At 43.4% G+C, this 22,659-nt stretch overlaps 1 protein-coding gene across 4 annotated transcripts in view; it reads left to right on the forward strand.

Annotated features, from left to right (window-relative positions):
• Spata13 (spermatogenesis associated 13) overlaps positions 1-22,659 on the forward strand; it is a 129,787-nt gene that overhangs the window by 101,562 nt on the left and 5,566 nt on the right. For all 4 annotated transcript variants that reach the window (XM_070003104.1, XM_070003103.1, XM_070003105.1 and 1 more), the window contains 8 exons: positions 3,149-3,285; positions 4,980-5,159; positions 5,541-5,726; positions 10,125-10,304; positions 12,399-12,631; positions 13,605-13,734; positions 17,773-18,145; positions 19,928-20,002. In XM_070003104.1, coding sequence (XP_069859205.1) covers positions 3,149-3,285; positions 4,980-5,159; positions 5,541-5,726; positions 10,125-10,304; positions 12,399-12,631; positions 13,605-13,734; positions 17,773-18,145; positions 19,928-20,002 — 1,494 coding nt within the window. The remainder of the gene's footprint in view (positions 1-3,148; positions 3,286-4,979; positions 5,160-5,540; positions 5,727-10,124; positions 10,305-12,398; positions 12,632-13,604; positions 13,735-17,772; positions 18,146-19,927; positions 20,003-22,659) is intronic.

Raw genomic sequence — 22,659 nt, forward strand, 5'->3', positions numbered from 1 at the left:
GTTGCCACCATAGCCTGGTCTGTCTGCTGGAAGAATACCATGCATGGCTCTGGCTTACTGCCTAGATCTCTTTGTTATAACCACAGTTTTATCTGTGCTTGGCACAGAACTCAAGAATCCCATAAATGACATGCTGCTTGTTATGAATTTTTTTTGTTATTATAATTTTATTATTTTATCATTTATTTATTCATTTATTCGTTCATTTATTTTTGTACCAATATTGGGGCTTGAACTCATGACCTTTAGACTGTCCCTTAGCTTTTTTTTCCTCCAGGATGGTGTTCTACCACGTAAGCCATTCCTCTACTTCTGGCTCTTTGGTGGTTAGTTGGAGCCAAGGATCTCATAGACTTCCTGTCTGGGCTGGCTTTGAACTGTGATCCCCAGATCTCAGCCCTCTTAGCAGCAGGCATGAGCCACCAGCACTGGCTCAGTAAGAATTGGAGGCTCTGTTTACAGACTCTTGTCTCCCACAAGGGCATGGCTGAAGTGATGAAGGAAGGTGAGAGCCACTGAGGCAGAAGGCTTAGTGGGCCTAGGGTGGTCTGGATGAGATGTACCTGTAGAGCTTCTGGAACATGGTCAGTTCAGTTGAGTTGAGCTAGGAATGAAACATATACCTTGGGTTTATCAGACCTGTCCACCAAGAGTACAGTTGGTAAAAATGTATATTTCACAGTTTTTGTTTTGTTTTTCTTTTTGGTACCAGTCCTGGGCTTGTACTCAGGGCCTGGGTGCTATCCTTTAACATTTTTGCTCAAGGCTAGTACACTACCAGTTGAGCCACATCTCCACTTCTAGCTTTTTGGTGATCAATTGGAATAAGAGTCTCACAGACTTTCCTCCCCAGCTGGTTTTGAACCATGATTCTCAGATCTCAGCCTCCTGAGTAGCTAGGATTACAGATGTGAGCCACAGGCACGCAGTTAATTTACCAATTCTTGAAAAAGGCAAAGGGCAGTCAGAGTACTATACCCCAGTGATCTCCTCCAGCATCCCCTTCTTCCCATCACAGTGTGATAACCTTTCATCCCTCCTCCCAGGAGCCTAAATATTCTGAAACCTCCTTGACTTGATCCTTCTGGCCAGAGTGCCATCTGTGCAATGTCCTTGGACTCCATTGCCATTGCTGTTCCCTTGGGACAGGGCCCCATCCTCACTCTTGACAGCCTTGTTTCTCACTAGCTGTCCCCTGTGGCTCCTGCCACTGTCCTCAGCCCTTTCCATACGCTATACTTCATCCAGCAGCACCCCTTTACCACGGTGGAAGCCTTCCAAGATGCCCAGTGTCTACCTGAAACCACAAGTGGTTTTTCTTTTTATAGTCCTATGGAAACTTCACTTAGAAACTAGGCATGGGAGATCTGGCACTAGAGGCTCATACCTGAGATAAGGTTCAAAGCCAGCCCAGACAGAAAAGTCCATGAGATTCTTATCTCTGATTACTACCAAAAACTGGAGCTGAAAGTGAAGTTGTAGTTTAAATTGTAGAGCGCAATTTTGAGCAAAATCTAAGAGACAGCACCCAGGCCCTAAGATCACCGGTACCTCCCTCCCACAATAATTAATTCATTAATTAAAATTAATTTTTAAAATTAATTCCTACTCCTTTTTTGGGGGGGGGGGTCCGGTCATGGGGCCTGAACTCTGGGCCTGGGCACTATCCCCTCAGCTCTTCAGCTCAAGGCTAGCGCTCTACTACTTGAGCCACAGCTCCACTTCCGGCTTTTTTCTTTTTGCTTATGTGATGCTGAGGAATCGAACCCAGGGCCTTGAGCATGCAAGGCAAGCACTCTACCACTGAGCCACCTTCCCAGCCCCTAATTCCTACTCCTTTTTGAGGAGAGTGGTACTGGAGTTTGTACTCAGGATCTCATGTTTGCTAGGCACGAGCTCTGTCAGTGAGCTACACTTCTAACTTTTTTTGTGTGCTGGTTATTTGGAAATAGGGTCTTGCTTCTTGCCTAACACACACCTGGAAAACAATCCTGTTGTATGCCTCCTACTGTATTTTGAGTGATAGGTATATGCCACCATGCTGAGTTTCTTCTTTTAAGATGGAGTTTCATGGACTTTTCTACTGGTTGTATCTGGTCTGCAACTCTGATCCTCCTGATCCCAGCCTCCTACTGACTCCTGGCAAAGAGTTCATACTACATGCCTCTTCTAGCATGTCTTGAACATATGGCTTGAAAACAATGAGATCTATTTTTGCTTGTTTTGTTCTATGCCAGTATTGGGACTTGAACTTGGGGTCTTGGCCCTGTCCCTTAGCTTTTTCTTTTAAGTCTGGCACTCTACTACTTGAGCCATGGCTCCACTTCTAGATTTTTGGTGGTTAATTGGAGATGAGACTCTCATAGACTTTCCTGCTTGACCTGGCTTTGAACTGTGATCTTCAGATTTCAATTTCTTGAGTAGCTGGGGTTACAGACTTGAGCCATTGGCACCTAGCTTATTATCTGTATTTTTATATCCACTGTAGAGCACTAAATCACAGGTAATCCATTGCGACTTAACTCACAAAAATAGTGCTGGGTTGATAATACTCCCAGAAATGTTCCATTTCTGTCTGTCATGCTTAATCCTGCTTCCTTAGCATCAACTCCTCAACATTAATATCTCAGTAGCGACTGTCTATACAAGATAAAACTGACTATTTTCCTGGGGATTTTGATAGCAAAGGTCATTCATTTTGTCATAGTAAATTATGTTAACTGTGTCTTTCTGTATTTCTTTTTTGTTTGTTTGTGCCAGTAGTGAGGCTTGAACTCAGGGTCTTGAGATCTTGATTATCTTTTTCTTCCAGGTTGGTTCTCTATCACTTGAGCCATACCTCCACTTTGGCTTTTGGCTAGTTAATTGGAGATAAGAGTCTTTCTGCTCGGTCTGCCTAGGATGGCTTTGAACCTCAGTCCTCATATCTCACCTTCCTTAGTAGCTAGTATTTACAGGCAGGAGCCACCAGTGCCTGGCTTATGTATATATTTAAGGATTTTGAGATAGGATCTCTCTGTGTAGCCCAGACAAGTGTTCAATTTACTGTCATCCTACCTCAGCATCTGGAGTGTTGGGTTCAGAGGCATCCGTGCCTACACCTAGAGAAGTAAGTCTTGTAAACATTCCTTATTGTTGCTGTTCTTAGTTTCTTCAGATGGAGGGACTGAGTCCTCTGCCTTAGTGGACGACAACGGGAGTGAGGAGGACTTCAGCTATGAAGAGCTCTGCCAGGCCAACCCTCGGTATCTACAGCCAGGAGGGGAGCAGCTGGCCATCAACGAGGTAGTGCAATTCCCCAGGACAGTGGCACAAAGCAGACCTTTGGATTTTAATGTCCACAGCTACCTTAGATGTTGTTGCTATCTGATCTTTTTTAGTGCCAGTACTGGTGCTTGGACTCAGGATCTGGGCATGGTCTCTTGGCATTTTGCTCAAGTCTGGTGCTATATGACTTGTGCCACCTCTCTACTTCCAGATTTTTGCTGGTTAATTGTAGATGAATCTCATAAACTTTTCTATCTGGGCTGATTTCACACCCTGATCCTCAGATCTCAGCCTCTTGAGTAGCTAAGAGCACAGGAATGAGCCATTGGTCCCAGCTAAGATTTCTCATGTTCAGATTAAGAACACTCAGTCACTGGTCTATGCAAATGTTGTAGAATCCAAACAAATCTGAAATCCGAACACACACATCTCAGGCATTTTGGCTAAGGTATGACCAGCCTGGGAGAGATTGCAGGGGAACAAAAGAAACTGGGCCAAATCACCTGCTCCTGGCCATATGAGTATATAAGCTATGTCTGTTCTTTACTTCCTCACTGCTAAGTAATCTTGGGTATTTTTAATTGAAGTAACTATCTATACAGTTAGACACAAATTTGGTTCCCTAGCAGTGCAGCACAAATATTATATGTATTATTAGGGAGCCTGGCTGAGACATCTAGCCTGTCTGTTCAGAAGTCATTTTTAAAGCCAATATTCCAGGTATTCAAATTTATTAGATAACCAGTTGACAGCTAAGTAAGCTACCTACACAGACACTGACAGTCTTCGACTCTGATGCTTTTCAGGCTATCTTGATTTCATCCTGGTAAGAAAATTATACATATGCATTTGGTACAAACTCATATTTCACAGTTTGAATTTTGATCTCTCTTCAGGCAAGCAATACAAAATAACCATTTTGCTTTTTTATTTTCAGTATAGGATTCAGTAAATTGCATGAGGCACTTAATACTTTTTTGTAATGTAGGCATTGTAATATAGGGAATTTTGCTCAACTATAGATTAATTGGACTGTTCTGAGCACATTTATGATAGGTTAGGTAAGCTATGATGAATGGTATGTCAAGTGTATTAAATGCATTTTTTACCTATATCATTTCTTATGATAAACCCCATTGGTAGTTGATGAGCATTTGTACATATTTTTTCTTTGTTTTTTTTTTCCTTTTTTGGATTATGAGACAAGGGTCTTGCTATGTATAGTCTAGGCTAGGCTAGAAATTGCAATTCTTTCTCAGCCTCCTGAGTGCTGAGATTATGGGTGTATGCCACCTTGCTTGTACTATTTATTTGGTGCTGCTAATGGAGCTTGAATTCAGGACCTGGGTACTGTCCTTTAGCTTTCATGCTCAATGATGGCTCTCTACTACTTGAGCCACATCTCTACTTATGGATTTGTGATGGTTAAGTGAGCATAAAAATCTCAGAGATTTTCCTGCCCAAGCTGGCTTTAAATAATGATCTATAGATCTCAGCTGCCTGATTAGTGAGAATTACAGGTATGAGCCATGGGCACCAGGGTATCCTTGAAGAGCAGATCCTAGACCCCAGCTGGTACTATTTTTCCCTATATGTTTTCCTCAGTTGGTTTTGTATAACCACTGGTGTGTCCAACAAGGACTAGCAGGTCCCCATGTAGCTCCTTTGCCATCCTATGCTCTGTGCTAAGCATGCCTATCTATCCCATCCAGCTGATCTGTGATGGCAGTGTGGTTTGTGCGGAAGCCCTGTGGGACCATGTGACCATGGATGACCAGGAACTGGGCTTCAAGGCCGGGGACGTCATCCAGGTCTTAGAAGCTTCAAACAAGGACTGGTGGTGGGGTCGGAATGAGAATAAGGAAGCCTGGTTTCCTGCCAGCTTTGTCAGGGTAAGTGTGGCCTTCATGCTTTATAGGGTTCCCATGTTGTTGGTTGGTTGGTTGGTTGATGTCAGTACTGGGACTTAAACTCAGGGCCTCATATTCTCATTAAGCTTTACCACTCAAGGCTGTGCTCTACCACTTGAGTCACAGTTTTTTTCTGGTTATTTGGAGCCAAAAGTCTCATGGATTTCTCTGCTGAGGCTGACTTGGAACTACAATCCTCAGATGTCAGCCTCCAGAGTGGCTTGCAATTGATTTACATTCCACATACATGCCAGTCCTGTATAAAGTTCGGCTGCTCTAATCGTCTTTGCTTAAGTAACTAATCATAGTCAAGCAGACACCAGGGTCCCCATGATGTCACCTGTCACTTGTGATACATTGCAGCTTCGAGTCAATCAGGAAGAGCTGCCAGAGAATTCCAACAGTCCCCATGGTGAGCAGCAGGAGGAAGAGGCCAACCAGGCTCGTCACAAGCTCACTGAGAGCAAGCAGCAGATGCGGACCAATGTCATCCGGGAGATCATGAACACTGAGCGGGTGTACATCAAGCACCTGAAAGACATCTGTGAGGTGAGTGCCACACCTCAAGAAACACCCCCGGCCATGCCCACAGTTGTGTAGTCCACAGCTGTTCCTCAGTCACAGCCACATGATTACACCCTCTGCTCTTTCCATTTCTTCATCATCACATGTTCGTACTGAGGCTTAAACTCAGGGCCTGACCTTTAGCTTTTTTGCTCAAGGCTTGTGCTGTACCACCTGAGCCACAGCTCCACTTCCAGCTTGCTGCTGGTTAATTGGACATAAGAGTTTCATGGACTTGCCCGTCCAGGCTGGCTTTAAACCTTGATCTTCAGATCTCAGCTTCCTGAGTAGTTAAGATTATAGGCGTGAGCCAGCAGCACCCACCTGACTAAAAGGAATATTCTTTTAGCAAAAATCCACTTGATTTATAGTCATAGATTTATCTCTTTCCAGTCCCCTAGTGTGTAATCTTTAACTTCCAGATGAGATTCTGAGCTATTTAGGCATGGTAGGGAGAAAAACAGGTATTTTGTTTTTGTTTTTTTTTAAATGGGTTAAATTCTTTTTTAAAATATATTTTTTTATTGTAAAGATACTGTACAGAGGGGTTACAGTTACATGAGCAAGGTAGTAAGTCCATTTCCTATTGAGCATTGTTACATGGTGACATTCAAGGTTAGTAGTCTTCTCAACAGTAAGTTTTATTTTGTAATCATTTTGTGGAGCTCAAGGCTTTGTGCCTGCTAGGTGAGCACTCTACCACTTGAACCATGCTCCAGACCTTTTTGCTTTAGTTTATTTCAGGTAGTCTCTACTTTGGTCTGATGCCAGTCTTGGCTTCTGATCTTCCTGCCTGTGCCACCTTTATTGCTGGCATTACAGATATACGCTACCAGAACCTCTTGTTTTGTAGTCTTAACCTGGCTTCTGAGAATTGACCATGAGTAAAAATGAGTCTGTGTTGGAAACACATTTGACCCCTGCTGTCAGAAAAAAATAGACACAAGAAATAAAGGAGATCTTGTCAAGGCAATTTACTTCTGCACAGAAGGGTGCTTGCGTAGCCATTTTCACTAGAGAGGTCAGCACACTGAGCGGGGCAGTCTGCTTGATTTTTATCCTACCCCAATCTGCCCCTCCTCCTTGTCAAGCAATCAGGTTCACATCCTATTCATAATTGGTTACCAGGGTGATAGGATGGCACAAGGAAGTTAGAAAGCACTCCAAGTGTCAGTGAAAAAGTTGCCACTCAAGATGGGGTCTGTACTTTCTTTGTGTGTATGCTGGTATGCTGGCCTTAGAGCTTGAACTCAGGGCCTGGGCATTGTCCCTGGGCTTTTGTGCTCAAGGCTAGCTCTCTGCCACCTGAGCCATAGCTCCACTTAGAGCTTTTTGGTAATTTATTAGATTTTATGGACTTTCCTGCCCAGGCTTGGGGGTCTGTTCTTTAATCCCATTGGTAAGGACTTATATCCTTGACACAGCTGAGATTGACAGTCTGAAGTCAAGAAGCAAATGTATTCTAGGATATAACAGTACCAGGAAGGATCAATACAAAATGGTAACTGGTTACAAGGTAGAGACACTTTGGTTTGACAGATAAGATTGCTTTTTCTCACAGTCTGGAAGATTGTTTTTGCCCCAGGCTGGTCTTTGCTTGTGGCTCTTGTCTTGAGTCTTGTTGGTGTGACCAGTTATCTATCTGTGAGTGCTGATTTCAGCACTAGTCTTTCATCATAAGCTTCAGCACCAAAGCGAAACTCAAGTCTAACCTGCCAACATTTTAGTCTATATACTTTTTTTATCTGGTTAGTTGTAGGGCTTGAACTCAGGGCCTGGACGCTGTCCCTGAGCTTTTGTGCTCGAGGCTGGTACTCTACCATTTGAAGCCACAGCTCTGCTTCTGGTTTTCTGATGGTTAATTGACCATAAGAGTGTCACAGACTTTCCTGCCTGGTTTGGCTTTCAGACCACGATCCTTAGATCTCAGCCTCCTGAGTAGCTGGGTGTACAGTCATGAGCCACAAGCATCTGGCTATGTACATTTTTTTTGTTGGTCCTGCTGACTTGATCTCAGGGCCTGGGTACTTTTCTACCCAGGTTGGCTTTGAACTGTAAGAACTCTACCACTTGAACCACAGTTCCACTTCCAGATAGTCTATGTAAATTTGTGGTAAGTGAAAAGTCTTCAGAGTGGCATTTTAGAAAAATTGAAATAACTGACTATAATTGTAAGAAATTAACCATGTACCCATCCCTTTACCTGGCTAAATTCATCTATTCACAACATTCTTACTGGGCTTGCTGTTATGGATGAGGAAACACCACCACATTAAGTAATGGGGTTGGGTTTGTTTTTTTTTTATAAAATGCTTTAGTTTCTATTTTATATTTTATTTTATTTATTTATTTATTTATTTGTCAGTCGTGGGGCTTGAACTCTGGGCCTGGGCGCTGTCCCTCAGCTCTTCAGCTCAAGGCGAGCGCTCTACCGCTTGAGCTACAGCACCACTTCCTGGGGTTGGGTTTTAAACTCAAACACTTTGAACTCTTTTTTTCCAAACACTATGAGCTCTTATCTTGTATTATTTTCCTCTTAAGGGGCTGGAAGTTGGCTCAGTGGTAGAGCACTTGCCTTGCATGCCTGAGGCCCTGGGTTAGATTCCTCAGCACCACATAAGCAAAAAGAAAAAAGCCGGAAGTGGCCTTGTGGCTCAAGTGGTAGAGCACTAGCCTTGAGCTGAAGAGCTGAGGGACAGCGCTCAGACCCAGAGTTCAGGCCCCACGACCAGACCTCCCCCCCCAAAAAAAAAAATTTTCCTCTTAAAACTTATAACAACACTGGTGGCTCACATGTTTAATCCTTAGCTACTCAGGAGGATGAGAGCTGAGGATTGTAGTTCAGAGCCATCCAAAGCAGGAAAGTCTCGGAGACTCTTATTTCCAATTAACCAGCAAAAAGCCAGAAGTGGAGCTATGGACCAAGTGGTAGAGTACCAGCTTGGAGTGAAACAGCTAAGGGCCAGCACCCAGGCCCTGTGTTCAAGTCCCAGCACACACACACACACACACACACACACACACACACACACACACACACACACACACACACACACACACACACACACACACACACACTTATACCATGAATCTGTAGCAAATGTTTTATTAAATGGATAGTTTAATCTGTTTCAATAGGTGATACTATCAGAAGTAGGTATTACAAATATGGATAGCTAACTCTACCTAAGCCCTTGTCACCCCATCATAGTGCAGAGAGAGAAATAATTCATGTTGGCCTCTAGCTAAAGATGTGTGGACTTGAGAAAGCAGGTAACAGTGGCATTCTTGGTCAGTGAGCCAGAAATGACAATGAGCAGGATCACATTCACAGCACAGCCAGCAAGGACTGAGATTGGCAGGTTTTCTTGGCTGTGAGATGGAACTAGGGATGGAAAAATGATCATCTTGAGAACTTGGGCTGGGCCAGGCTCTGGCCAGGCCCATGCCTATAATCCTAGCAAACAGAAGGCTGAGATCTGAGCATCGCAATTCAAAGCCAGCCCAGGTAGGAAAGTCTGTGAGACTCTTATCTCCAATTAATCACAGAAAAACGTGCATGTAGCACCATGGCTCAAGTGGTAGAGTGCAAGCCTTGATCATAAAGGAGCCCAGGGACAGCACCTAAGCCTAGAGTTCAATGTCTAAGATGAGAAAAAAAATTTAGGCTGGTGCTGGTGGCTCACGCCTATAATCCTTCCTACTAAGGAGGCTAAAATCTGAGGATTACAGTTCGAAGCCAGCCCAGGCAGAAAAGTCTGTGAGACTCTTATCTCCAATTACAAAGCCAACTCAGATGGACAAATTGAAGAGACTCTTATCTCAAATTAACCAGCAAAAAGCCAGAGTGGAGGTATGACTCAAGCAGAAAAGAGCCAGCTGTGAGCTAAAAAGCTAATTAAGATCTTGAGGCCCAGCATTCAAATCCCAATACTGGCACATAATACCTGTCCTTCCCCATCCCCCACCACCACACACAAAGGAGTTTTAAAAAAATAATACCAATACTAAATTTTAAGCCCTGACATTTGAAACTCTGATGTTTGAAAACCTTTTTCTGGAAACTTTAAAAATCCAACCACATGAAATTTTTCCCTTTGGTTTGTTTTAAAAATATTTATGGAAAATTGTAATCTTGGAAGGGGTTGGTCTCCTTAGGGACTTATGGAGGTAAAAATAATGTTCTCTAATTAAAATTCATTCTAAGCTAGACTCTGCTGGCTCATGCCTATAGCCCAAGCCTTGAGTTCAAGCATCAATACCAGCATACAAAAAATAAATAAAACTATTCCAAGAACTCAAACAAAAGAAAAAACGAAAAGCCTGTATTATTCAAAAAATAATTTTTGCCTCCATTTAAAAGTTTGCTTTTGTGTTTTGTAGGGCTATATTCGACAATGTCGCAAGCACACAGGAATGTTCACGGTTGCACAGCTAGCCACGATTTTTGGAAACATTGAAGACATCTACAAATTCCAAAGAAAATTTCTGAAAGACCTTGAGAAACAGTACAACAAAGAGGAGCCCCACTTGAGCGAGATTGGGTCCTGCTTTCTTCAGCACGTACGTCACCATTGCTCTCCAATTGAGATTATCCACTCCCATCTTCATTTTGAAATGTGTCCATTGTAAACAGTGTCTTTCCGTGTGGGGGGGGGGCGGGGGGGGGCTCAGGCACGTGCACTTTCACCTGGCTTCTCCACTCAACGCTGGTCTTCTACCACTTGAGCTGCACTTCCACTTCTGCCTTTTTACTGGCTAACTGGAAATAGTAGTCTGTTGGATTTTTTTCTGCCTGGACTGGCTTCAAACCAGAAACCTCAGATCTCAGCCTCCTGAGTAGTTAGGATTATAGATATGTGGTACCAGAACCTGGTGAAACAAGAGTTTTGAGATGCCTTCTTTTGGCTCTGCCAATGATTGTCTTCCCTACTGCACAGATGAGGAAAATATAGCCTATAAAGTGACTGTAATACTAGAGCTATTTGGAGCTTTCCTGTGATGGTGGCATGTCTGATGGAGACATTGCTCACTGGTGATTCACTGTCACTGTGGAATACTAAACAGACTTTTTTTTTGGTGCCGCTATTGGGGCTTGAACTCAAGGCCTGGGCACTGACTCTTAGCTTTTATCCTCAAGGCTGATACTTTATCGCTTGAGCCACAGAGTCTTACAAACTCTCCTGCCTGGGCTGACCTCAAACTGTAATCCTCAGATCTCAGCCTCCTGAATAGCTAATACTACAAGCCCAAGCCACTATCAACAGTCATCTAAAAAGGAAAATGTAATTTCCAGTCCAAAGCCTGAGGATCAAGTATAATGATAGTAACCATGACAGCATGCCCTTTACTTTCTAGGTGCTGGACTTAGTGACTTTGTGGAGGCAGCAGAGCTGGGGCTACTGGGTGAGAAGAGTTTTAAATCCCTGAGAACAATGTTTGGAGAGAAGTCAAGGGGGAGATGTCACTCTAGGTGACAGGGACATCTCTGGGACCCTATAGAAGATCTGCCTAGGCAGAGAAATGGGTTCCTGTCGGACAACAGATTGAGAAAGGCCACAGTAGAAAGCAGGAGCTGGGCCCTCTGAGGCAAAGGCTCAGTGGATAGGCAACAAGGATTTGTTGTGATGGGTATTTTTGAGCAAAGTCCAGAAAGACTGGTTGTAAACAACAAAGAAAGGACTGTGGTCAAAACTGCCTGCAGGATTCTGAGTCTCAGAGAAAGAAAGTGTGGGTTAGGAAAATCTGTTTTCTGGGGAAGATAAGGGCTTGGCTTTAGACATGCTGTGTTTGTCCAGGCCTATGGAGTGGATGAAATAGGGCAGGGCAGGATGGAAAGGCAGCTCTGGAGAGCCCTGTGGTGCAGTTTTGGGGAAGGCCATGGTCAGGGACAGTGCCCAGGGACAGGGCCTTGAATGCCAGAGATACCTGCCCTTGGAGGGAAAGAAGAAAGGGAGTCAGCTCCGAAACTGATGATACACCAAGGATAGCATCATGGTGGCACCTCTAAATAAGAAATCCACGCCGGGCCTGGTGGCTCATGGTTGTAATCCCAGCTACTCAGGAAACTTGAGATCTGAGGATCATGGTTGCAAATCAGCCTGGGCAAGAAAATCTGTGAGCCTCTGTTCTCCAATTAACCAGCAAAAACTAGAAGTGGAGGTGTTTGTGGCTCAAGTGGTAGAATGCCAGCCCTGAGTGAAAAAGCTAAGAAAGAGTACTCTGATCCAGAGTTCAAATCTCAGTATAGGCAACAACAACCAAAAATTAAACAAAACAAAAAACCCAAAGAAGTCCAGGCAAAGTGGGCAAGAGCCTTTCAAATTAAGTAGGCCAAGCCTAGAGGGTTAGGCAGGAGACATGTAGGGAGAAGGGAGTGCCGCCTGTGGCACTTCCTGATCAGGGTTTGTCAGTGGAAAGAAGAAAGAAAAAGGAGCAGGTCAGAAAGTTGGGCCTCAAAGCTATGCCTTCGTTTTCACTCGAGCTTCAGCTATCGACCCCATGCTTACAGAGAACCCAATCCTCTCCCCTAGGGACAGGGCAGGCATTTCCTGTCGCCCAAGAGACGGTCAGGATCACGGCCTATCCTTGCTGTAATATATCTCCCTTTGTTCCAGCTGTGTACCCTCCACCTGACTAGGCTGCTTTTCCTTCCAGCAAGAGGGCTTTGCCATCTACTCTGAATACTGTAACAACCATCCGGGCGCCTGTGTAGAGCTTTCTAACCTCATGAAGCAGGGCAAGTACCGGCACTTCTTTGAGGCCTGCCGTCTGCTCCAGCAGATGATTGACATTGCCCTGGATGGCTTCCTCCTCACACCTGTGCAGAAGATCTGCAAATATCCCCTGCAGCTGGCTGAGCTGCTCAAGTACACTACACAGGAGCACAGGTGAGCACGCACCATGCGATTGTGCTATTATTTATTATAACTTAACAAATGTAATACCAATGTTCCTTTGTAGTCACTGGTCCTTTGTGCAACTTTATTTGCAAAGTGTTCAGAACATTTGTGCTTTGATTGATTGGATTATTTGTTGGTGCTTACTTTTTTTCTGATTTTCTTTATATTCTGGACATTAATCTCCTATCAAAGGATCCAAGTTTTTTTTTCTCATTGTTGTAGGCTGTCTAATCATTTTGTATATTGTTTCTTTTGCTATGTAGAAGTCTCTTAATTCAATATGATTCCATTTGTCAATTTTTGCTTTTCCTGAACTGTTGGAGTCCAATTCAGAGAGTCCTTGTCTGGACAAATATTTTGAAGTATACTCCCTGTACTAATATTAATAACTTCAGAGCTTCAGATTTTACATTCAAGTCATTGATCCATTTTGAGATCGAGGACTTGCTGGAAAGAACAGATGAGTTTGGTTTGATGGTAGCGTAATGAGACAAATCCCTTATTAGCACACATATAACTCCCCACTTCAGACATTGAGGCTTGTGTCCTTTGACAGCACTTCCTGCACTGGGTAAGAGATGAAGCTTGCTGGAAAGAATTGCTTTTGACATGACTTTAATCATACTTTATACGGTAAAACTGGTCATGTTAGAATCAAAGCAATAATACAGACCATTCCTTGTACTAACAAAAATAATCTGTAGTCACTGTGACTAAACCTTCTTGTGGCATTTGCTTTCATTCATTGTGATTTCTGAGAAATGAGTGAAAATAACATTTTTTCCAAAGAATTATGAATTAAATTCCATCAGCTCCCTTAACCTATGCAGACTGTGAGCTATTCATGAGAAATAATAACCATTGTTTAAAAGCCCCTATGTCTAGACCATGGGTATATTTACAGCAGGGATCCTTTGTGAGTCACTTGTCCCGTGATTGAAAATAACTTTGCATTTTGCAGTGATTACAGCAATATCAAGGCAGCCTACGAGGCCATGAAGCATGTGGCCTGTTTGATCAATGAACGCAAACGCAAACTGGAAAGCATTGACAAGATTGCTCGCTGGCAGCTGTCCATTGTAGGCTGGGAGGTGAGTACAAGTCACACACACACATACACACACACATACACATGCACACTTACATATATCCTTACACATGCATGAACACACACAGTGCTACCCATCCCTTTTTTAAAATTTATTTTGTCTTTGTAGTCTTCTACTTAAAAAAAAAAATATAGGAAGTGGTGCTGTAGCTCAAGTGGTAGAGCGCTCGCCTTGAGCTGAACAGCTGAGGGACAGCGCCCAGGCCCAGAGTTCAAGCCCCATGACCGGATAAAAAAATATATATATATATATATAATCTTATTGTTGCGATTAAGGTGTTGTACCAAGGACATGTAATGAGTATGTTTGTTTTTGGACAATGTCACCTCTTCTTTAGCTTTTTCCTCAATTTCCCCCTCCCATTCTTGCACACGGGTTACATAGGCCATTTTCCACATGGTGTATACTGAATAGTACAACTGTGTGCTTTAACCCTTCTTCTCTCCTTTTCTGTACCCCTCCTCACTTTGCCCACCTTAAAAAGAAGGGGAAAAAATGAAAAAAAAACTAAACACTCCCCTAACAACAACAATGTTGACATTTTTTCATCCCTTCTTGACTAGTGGTGACAAGAAGCATTATTATTGACACTTGATATTTTGGATTTTCTGTGGTACATGCTACTAAAGACCACTCTAAGCTGGGCACCATGGCTCATCCTGTAATCCTAGCTACTCAGGCAGAGATATGAGGATCACAGTTTGAAGTCAGTCTGCAAAGCTGAAAGTAGAGCTGTGGCTTAAGTGGTAGAGCATGCCTTGAAAAAAACTCAGGAATAGTGCATGAGTTCAAGCCCCAAGAACTACACGTGCATACCCCACAAAAATGATCTATTTTGAAGCATATTATTGGATTAAATTAAACAATTAACTACTTTATAACCCACCCCTCAAAGAAATAAAATCTGAAGAGTATTTGTCTCAATGGATTGCTTAGCTCCTGGCTTTTCTGACATGGAAAGCCAGCATTCCCTTTCCATGGTCCCCTACACAATCAAAGAGATACTGAATGGGTGATCACCCCACATATTAATAGAGTGTTACTGCTACAGTGTAATCTGTGTAGAGGAGAGTGATATTTGCCTCAGAGGCTACCTACAGAGTATTGCATAATCCAGTACAAATACACAGTAATCATAGCAGTAATCATATTACTTATTTGTACATGCATGGGTATGTAACAACTAGTGCCTGTATTGTATGTACCACATGTCAAGCACCAGTCTGACAGTTACATTTGTGAAGTCATCGAAGTTATCAACAAGGTGGGAACTATATTATTCCCATTTCACAGATGGAAAAGTGCAGCAAAAAGCCAGAGCCACATAGCTAGAAAGTGAGCAAGCTGGATGGAGCTCAGCCTCCCTGGGCAGTACAGTGTCAAAGCCTGTGTGGATCTTCTCTACATAGTACCGCTGATATTGAGAAGAGCAAGCAGACATAGATTTTTGTTCTTATTATTAGTTTATGCTGACATTGGATCTTGAACTCAGGGCCTGGTTACTGTCCCTTAGCTTTTTCACTCAAGGCTAGTGCTCTACCACTTGAGCCGCAGCTCTACTTCTGACTTTTTGCTAGTTAACTGGCAATAAGGATCTCACAGACGTTTCTGCCTGGGCTGGCTTCTAACCATGATCCTTAGATCTCAGCTTCCTGAGTAGCTAGAGTTACAGATGTGAGTTCTCATAGTTCTTGGATCAAATAAGACCTGCCCTACATCCAGTAAGTGGTCAGAACTGACTTCTAAAAACTGAGGAGGTTTGGAGAAAGAAGTTGGGATTTGAGGATCATGGTTTGAAGCCAACTAGTGAAGAGAGCAGAAAGTCTGTGAGATTCTTATCTCCAGTAATTCCACCCCCCCCCCCAACAGACACCAAAAAAAAGTCAGAAGTGGAACTGTGGTTGAAGTACTAGAGCACTAGTCTTGAATAAAAATGCTCAGAAACAAGTCCCCAGGCCCTAATATTACACCAATTTTTTTTTAGCTAGGTGCCAGTGGCTCACACCTGCAATCCTAGCTACTCAGGAGGCTGAGATCTGAAGATCAGAGTTTGAAGCTAGCCTAGGCAGGAAAGTCTATGAGACATTTATCTCCAATTAACCAGCAAAAGACAGGAAGTAGCGCTGTAGCTGTAATGATAGAGTATCTATTCTTCAGCAAAAAAGCTCAAGGACAGTGCCCAGGCCCTAAATTCAAGCTCTAGGACTAACACACACACACACACACACACACACATACACACACACACACACACACACACACAAAATTAGGGATTTTGAAGTTGAAGTGGACTATGTCAGTGACAGGTGGAAAGAAGTACTCATTTTCAATGGCCTTGTTGATTTCCAGAGCTTGGGCTGACTCAAGAGACAGAATCTGGCTCCTTTATTTTCTTAGCAGAGAATCTAGGGCATAAAATAGCTCCAGGCAAGTAAATAATGGAACTGTTTCTTGAATTCAAGCTCTAAAACATATTGTGTATGCTGGGATTAGAGGAGAATGAGATTTTACAAAATGAAATCAAATGTCTTATCATGTGCCATAAGGTAACACTGGAGTAGATCCAAGTGTGTGTGTGTGTGTGTGTGTGTGTGTGTGTATCTGTGTGTGTGTGTGTGTCTGTGTGTGTGTGTGTGTGTGTCTGTCTGTCTGTCTATGTGTTAGAACTTTAGTTTCAAACTCATGGCTTCACAAATTGAAGTGGTAGAACTACTTGAGTCACATCCTAGTCCTTTAGGTTACTTATTTTGACTGACTGATTTTTTGTTGTTGTCATGCTAGCACTGGGGCTTGAATTCAGAGCCTGGGCCCTGTCCCTCAGCTTTACCTCTCAAGGCTGGCACTACCACTTGAGCCACAGCTCTACTTCCAGTTTTTGCCGGTTACTTAGAGAAAAGTGTATCACAGACTTTCCTGCTCAGACTTGTTTTAAATCAAGAATTTAGGCTCAGACTTTGAATAGCAAGATTATAGTCATGTGCCAGTAGCACCCAACTTAAGTTATTTTTTTAGACCAGTGTCTTGTGTTTTTGCTCAGGTTGACTCAAAAGTTACGAGAAAGCTTGGCACTGGTGGCTCATACCTATAGTATTAGCTATTTAGGAGGCTGAAATCTGAGGATTGCGATTTGAAGCCAGCCCAGATAGGAAAGTCATGAGACTCTTATCTCTCATTAACTACTAAAAGCCTGTAAATGGAGCAGTGACCCAAATGCTAGCTTTGAGTGAAACTGCTAAGGGAAAGCATCCAGGCCCTAAGTTCAGTACTGGCAGCAAACAAACAAAGGGAATCATGAGAGTCTTTTGTAATGTGTCCCTGTAGGTTAGAACCTCTCTGATGTGTCTTGTGTGCTTTGAAGGTTTATCTTTCTCAGCTGCTTTGCAGGTCTTGGCTAGGTTCTATTAGTTTAGTATGGTTACACTAGAGGTTCAGGTCAGGAAGATATTTCAGGCCACACAGAGGTACTAAAACATTTTGCCATTGCGTAAAAAGTAAAGAGAGACATGTCCTGGACAAGTAGATCACAAAAGAGGTTAAGATGGCCAACCTTTGAGCCCTTGCCCTCCTGAGTGTGGGGACAGGAAGTTGGTGGTCTCAGGTGAATAGGAATCCAAGGATGGTCTCTGAGGCTCCTTAGTGCCTTGACACCACCTGGAATCCAAGTTGGAAGATCTAAAGTCTGACTTATAGCCAGGTGACTCACACCTGTAATCCTAGCTCCTCAGGAGGCTGAGATCTTAAGATCATACTTCTAAGCCAGCTCAGAGAAAAGTCCATGAGACTGTTATCTCCAGTTAACCACAAAAAAATACAGAAGTGGAGCTGTAGGTTAAGTGGTAATGCACCAGCCTTGCGCAAAAAAGCTGAGGTACTGTACAATTCCCAGTCCCCGAGTCCAAGCCCAGTACCAGCACACGCACACACACACACACACACACACACACACACACACACACACACACACACACACACACACACACACTAAATAGATAAATAAATATGTCACTTTTATCCCTCTAGGGCCTGGATATTCTAGACCGCAGCTCTGAGTTGATTCATTCAGGAGAACTGACCAGAATCACTAAGCAGGGCAAGAGCCAACAGCGGACCTTCTTCCTGTTTGACCACCAGCTGGTGGCCTGCAAAAAGGACCTGCTACGCAGGGACATGCTGTACTACAAGGGCCGCATGGACATGGATGAGATGGAGCTGATTGACATGGAAGATGGGCGGGACAAAGACTGCAACCTCAGCGTGAGAAATGCCTTTAAGCTCGTCAGTAGGACCACAGAGGAGGTCCATCTGTTCTGTGCCAAAAAACAAGAAGACAAGGCCAGGTGGCTGCAGGCCTATGCAGAGGAAAGACAGCGGGTACAAGAAGATCAGGAGATGGGTGAGGAAACCTTAGCTTTGGGTGATCATTAACCTCTGCCTTTTGACCTCTGCCCTGTGCCTGCTGGGCCTCAACCCACTCCCTCAGAGCTAAATACCAGTGTGGGGAAAGAAAAAGGGATTATAAATTCTAAACTTGCTCAAAGCCAGACCACCACAGATGGCACATGTCAAAATGCAGGTGCATCAAAACCATGATATAAGATAGCCTTCAGGTTGTGATCTTTTGTAACAAGACTACACTCCCAAGCCTCCAAAGCAAGTTAGAATTGTGAGCATGAGCTGTTGAATTCAAATTCAGCAGTAGATAAGAGATACTGGTCCCCGTAGCCCACATCAGTGCAGACCTCAAGGGTCACGTGATCCAGAGTATTGAGCCAGCCACATCCCCTCCATCTGTATATGTTGGTCCATATTATGGCTTAGCCTGGCCCTGGATTTTGTTCTCTCCCACAGATTCCCAGGGACCAGTGATATGATTAACAGGATTTCTAAGTCTGCTAGGCTAACCTGTCATCAGAAGCAGCAGTCTCTTCCAAGACCCTCCATAGGCAGATAGTGATCCCTCTGAGGGCACAGAACTCTCCTTAAAGCTCTTTCCACTCTATATTAGGGTCTTCTATATCTGGCTTCTGGCAGGTACCATATATTGGCTGCTTGCCTCATTGTTGGACTCAATACCCTTCTGCCAGGATTTTCCCGATAGTTGCAGATGGCAGTTAGAAAGACACAGAATGACAAATGTGCACCAGGGGCTCATGCCTGTTATCCTAGCTACTCAAGAGGTTGAGATCTGAGGATCATGTTTTGAAGCCAGCCCAGGCAGGAAAGTCTGTGAGTCTCTTATTTCCAGTTACCCAACAAAAAGCTGGAAATGGAGGTATGGCTCAAATGATAAAGTAAGTGCCTGCCTTGAGCAAAAGAAAAAAACAACTAAGGGACAATGGCCAGGCTCTGAGTTCAAGCCCCAGTCCCAGCAAAAACAAACAAAAATTTTGCACTTGTGGCTCACACTTGGGATCCCATGTACTTGGGAAGCAGAAATGAAGAGAATTATGAACCAAAGCCAGTTTAACCTCCTTCCTTCCCAAAAAAAAGACATACATGAGACTCCATCTCAATAGAAAACGTGGACATGGTGGTCCATCCCTGTCCTCTTAGCTACAGTGGGAAGCATAAATAGGAGAATTGCAGTCTAGACTAGACCAGGCAATAAAGCAAAACCCTACCTCAAAAGTAACCAGAACAAGCCGGGCGCCAGTGGCTCACACCTGTAATCCTAGCTACTCAGGAGGCTAAGATCTGAGGCTCACGGTTCAAAGCCAGCCCAGGCAGGAAAGTCCATGAGACTCTTATCTCCAATAAACCACTAGAAAACCAGAAGTGGGGCTGTGGCTCAAGCAGTAGAGCGCTTGCCTTGAGCTGAAGAGCACAGGGACAGCACCAAAGCCCAGAGTTCAAGCTCCACAACCAACCAAAAAAAAAAAAAGTAACCAGAACAAAAATGGCTGGAGGTGTGGCTCAGTGGTAGACTAGCTAGCTAGTTAGTGTGAGGCCTTGAGTTCAATCCCAATACCCAAAACCATTACCATAATAATAAAAATGGAGAAGGTAAGTTGGAGATTCCTTATGGCAATCCTTTCATTCTCCTTGCTCAGTCTCTTCATCTCTCTCCTGGTTCTTTAGGTAGGGATGAAAACGTTGGCATCCACGTGGGCAGAGATTTCTTTTCAAAATGTTTTCCTGTATTCTGAATATAGATTATACTTGTTTCTAAATCTAGGAATGGAAATTCCAGAAAACCAGAGGAAACTCGCCATGTTAAACGCTCAGAAGGCAGGACAGGGCAAGTCAAAAGGTAAGGTTTGGAGAAGGTTTGGCTCATTCATAATGCCCTGGGGGAGGCTAATGGCTGTTGGACTGACCAGCTCGGAGTGCTGAGGAGAAGCCAGTGGACCAGAGTCTGCATCCAGTGTTTTGTTTGTTTTGGATTTGTGCTAGTCCTGGGGCTTGACCTTGGGGCCTGAACGCTGTCCCTAAGCTATTTTGCTTAAAGCTAGCATTCCACTACTTGAGCCACTGCTGTACTTCTGATTTTTTTTTGGTGGTTAAAAGAGTCTCATGGATCTTTCTGCTGTGGAACCTCGGTTTTTAGAATTCAGCCTCTTGAGCAGCTAGGATTACAGGCGTGAGCCACAGGCACTGGCTTGTATCCAGTTTTGTAAGTGGATGCATACATTTCTTAAGTGGCACAAGAGAGCTGTAGACCCTTGGTTCTGCTAGACTCCTTTGCTCTTCCAATCTCTTAGGGAATTATGTCACTTTTCAAGCCTCTTGATGGGTGATAACCTTCCTTGGTCTATCACCCATTTTGAAGGCATGCAAGGAGCAGTAAGCTGGATGCACCTGGCCTGTGTACAGAGCAAGCTCCAGGTGCAGCGTGTCAAGCAGTAAGTGACATAAAAAGAAGAGGTCTTTCAGAGAAGAGATCCCCACGTATAGCTGAGTCCCAGTGCATGTGCACTAATATCTCCACAGTGCAGATGACACCAAATATCTAGCTCAAATTTTTTTGCTTTTTGTTTTTATGTTGTTTGTTGTTGTTGGTTTTTGTTTTGAGGGTTTGTTTTTTCTTTTGTGAGTTTTTTGGGGGGGGTTGCTTTTGTGGGGTTTTTTTGTGAAAATACTGTACAGAGGGGTTACAATTACATGGGCAAGATAATGAGTACATTGCTTATCAAGCATTGTAGACTCCTCCTTTGTTTCCCCTTCCCATCCCTTCCCATCCTCCCCCTGCCTCCCTACCTACTCTTCCCCGCTCCCCCTCTCCCCCCCACCAAAGTTGTAAAGTTCATTTTCGACATAATTGTGGGGGGGGTTGCTCTTTTTTTGTTTTGTTTTATTTTGTTTTTCTGAGACAAGGACTTACAGTGTAGCTCAGACTGGCCTCAAATGGACTTCCCTCCTGCTTCACCCTCCCAAGTACAGGGATTATAGACATGAACCACCATGCCCAGCTTCAATGAAAAGAATTTGATCCTAAAAAGATGTAGTTTTTTTTTTTTTAGCAACTTTATTTAGATTGAGTTTTCTACTCGGAGAGGGATTTGTCCTGTGAAATGTGTTGCATTCAGGGTTTCTATAACTGGAAATGGAAAGGCAAGGACCAATAAAATAATGCACAGGACTACAAGAGTGGAGAGAGAAGAGTTCATTACTAATGATAATAGCCCCTGCTTTCTGGATGTAAATACAGATTATTTTTGCCTCATTACCTTCCTTTTATTTGTATCTCTACTTTTAATGACAGCAGATTAGTAAATATGAGTTTGTTCAAATGTATTAGCTTGTCTGTGTCTAGTAGCTTAGTATGCAGCTAACTCCATTCAAAATAATGGAAAGACAAGCTAAGTACTATGTTTTTGGTTTTGTGGTTTTGTGTGTGTGTGTGTGTGTGTGTGTGTGTGTGTGTGTGTGTGTGTGTGTGTGTGTGTGTGTGTGTGTGTGTTGTCATTAATTTTTTTTGTTTAGTTTTTGTAATAAAAAAGATGAAGTCTGGTCTGGGAAGTTAGCTCAGTGGTAGAATGCTTGCCTTGCAGGCATGAGGCCCTGGGTTCAATTCCTCAGCACCACAGAAGCGGAAAAAGCCAGGAAGTGGTGCTGTGGCTCAAGTGGTAGAGCGCTAGCCTTGAGCTAATTAGCTGTGGGATAGCACCCAGGCCCAGAATTCAGGCCCCACAACGGACCCCCCCCCAAAAAAAAAAAGGTGAAGTCTTCAAGACTTTCCTGCCCAGGCTAGCCTTGAACCACAATTCCAGATCTCAGCTTCCTGAGAAGTTCGGATTACAGATGTAAGTTACTGGTGACTAGCTAATATACTTTTAACTAAATCAACAAATCAAAAATGACCATGTGAAAAAAAATCAAAAAAACCCATAAAGTGGCTATGTGAAGAAGAAAAATTAAAAAAATCTTGACACCTACAAATAGGGAACTCTCTATTAAAATTAAAGAGGCTCAACTCTATCTCTTTTTCAATATCTATGGGTGTAACTGTGTTGGTAAATGTTTCCTGAGTAATACTTAGTCTTATAAGTTCCATAATAATACTTCTCTATGAAGGTTTAGTGATCTACTCCCAATTCCACAAAATTTTATGCAAAATTTGACCAAATCGAGGCCAGGCATTGGTGGCTCACCAGTGTAATCCAAACTTCTCAGGAGATCTGAGGAGATGTGAGGATCAGTTTGAAGCCAGCCTGGGCAGGAAAGTCTGTGAGACTCTTATCTCCATTTAGCTAGCAAAAAGCCAGAAGTGGGGGCTGGGAAGGTGGCTCAGTGGTAGAGCTCTTGCCTTGCATGCATGAGGCCCTGGGTTCGATTCCTCAGCACCACATAAGCAAAAAGAAAAAAGCCTGAAGTGGCGCTGTGGCTCAGGTGGTAGCGCACTAGCCTTGAATGAAAAACCTAAGGGCCACTCAGGCCCTCAGTTCAAGATCTAGAACTAGTGTGTGT

Source organism: Dipodomys merriami, unplaced genomic scaffold (genome assembly GCF_024711535.1).
Source record: "Dipodomys merriami isolate MVZ:Mamm:240054 unplaced genomic scaffold, mDipMer1.0.p SCAF_6, whole genome shotgun sequence".
In the NCBI taxonomy this organism is placed as follows: Eukaryota; Metazoa; Chordata; class Mammalia; order Rodentia; family Heteromyidae; genus Dipodomys; species Dipodomys merriami.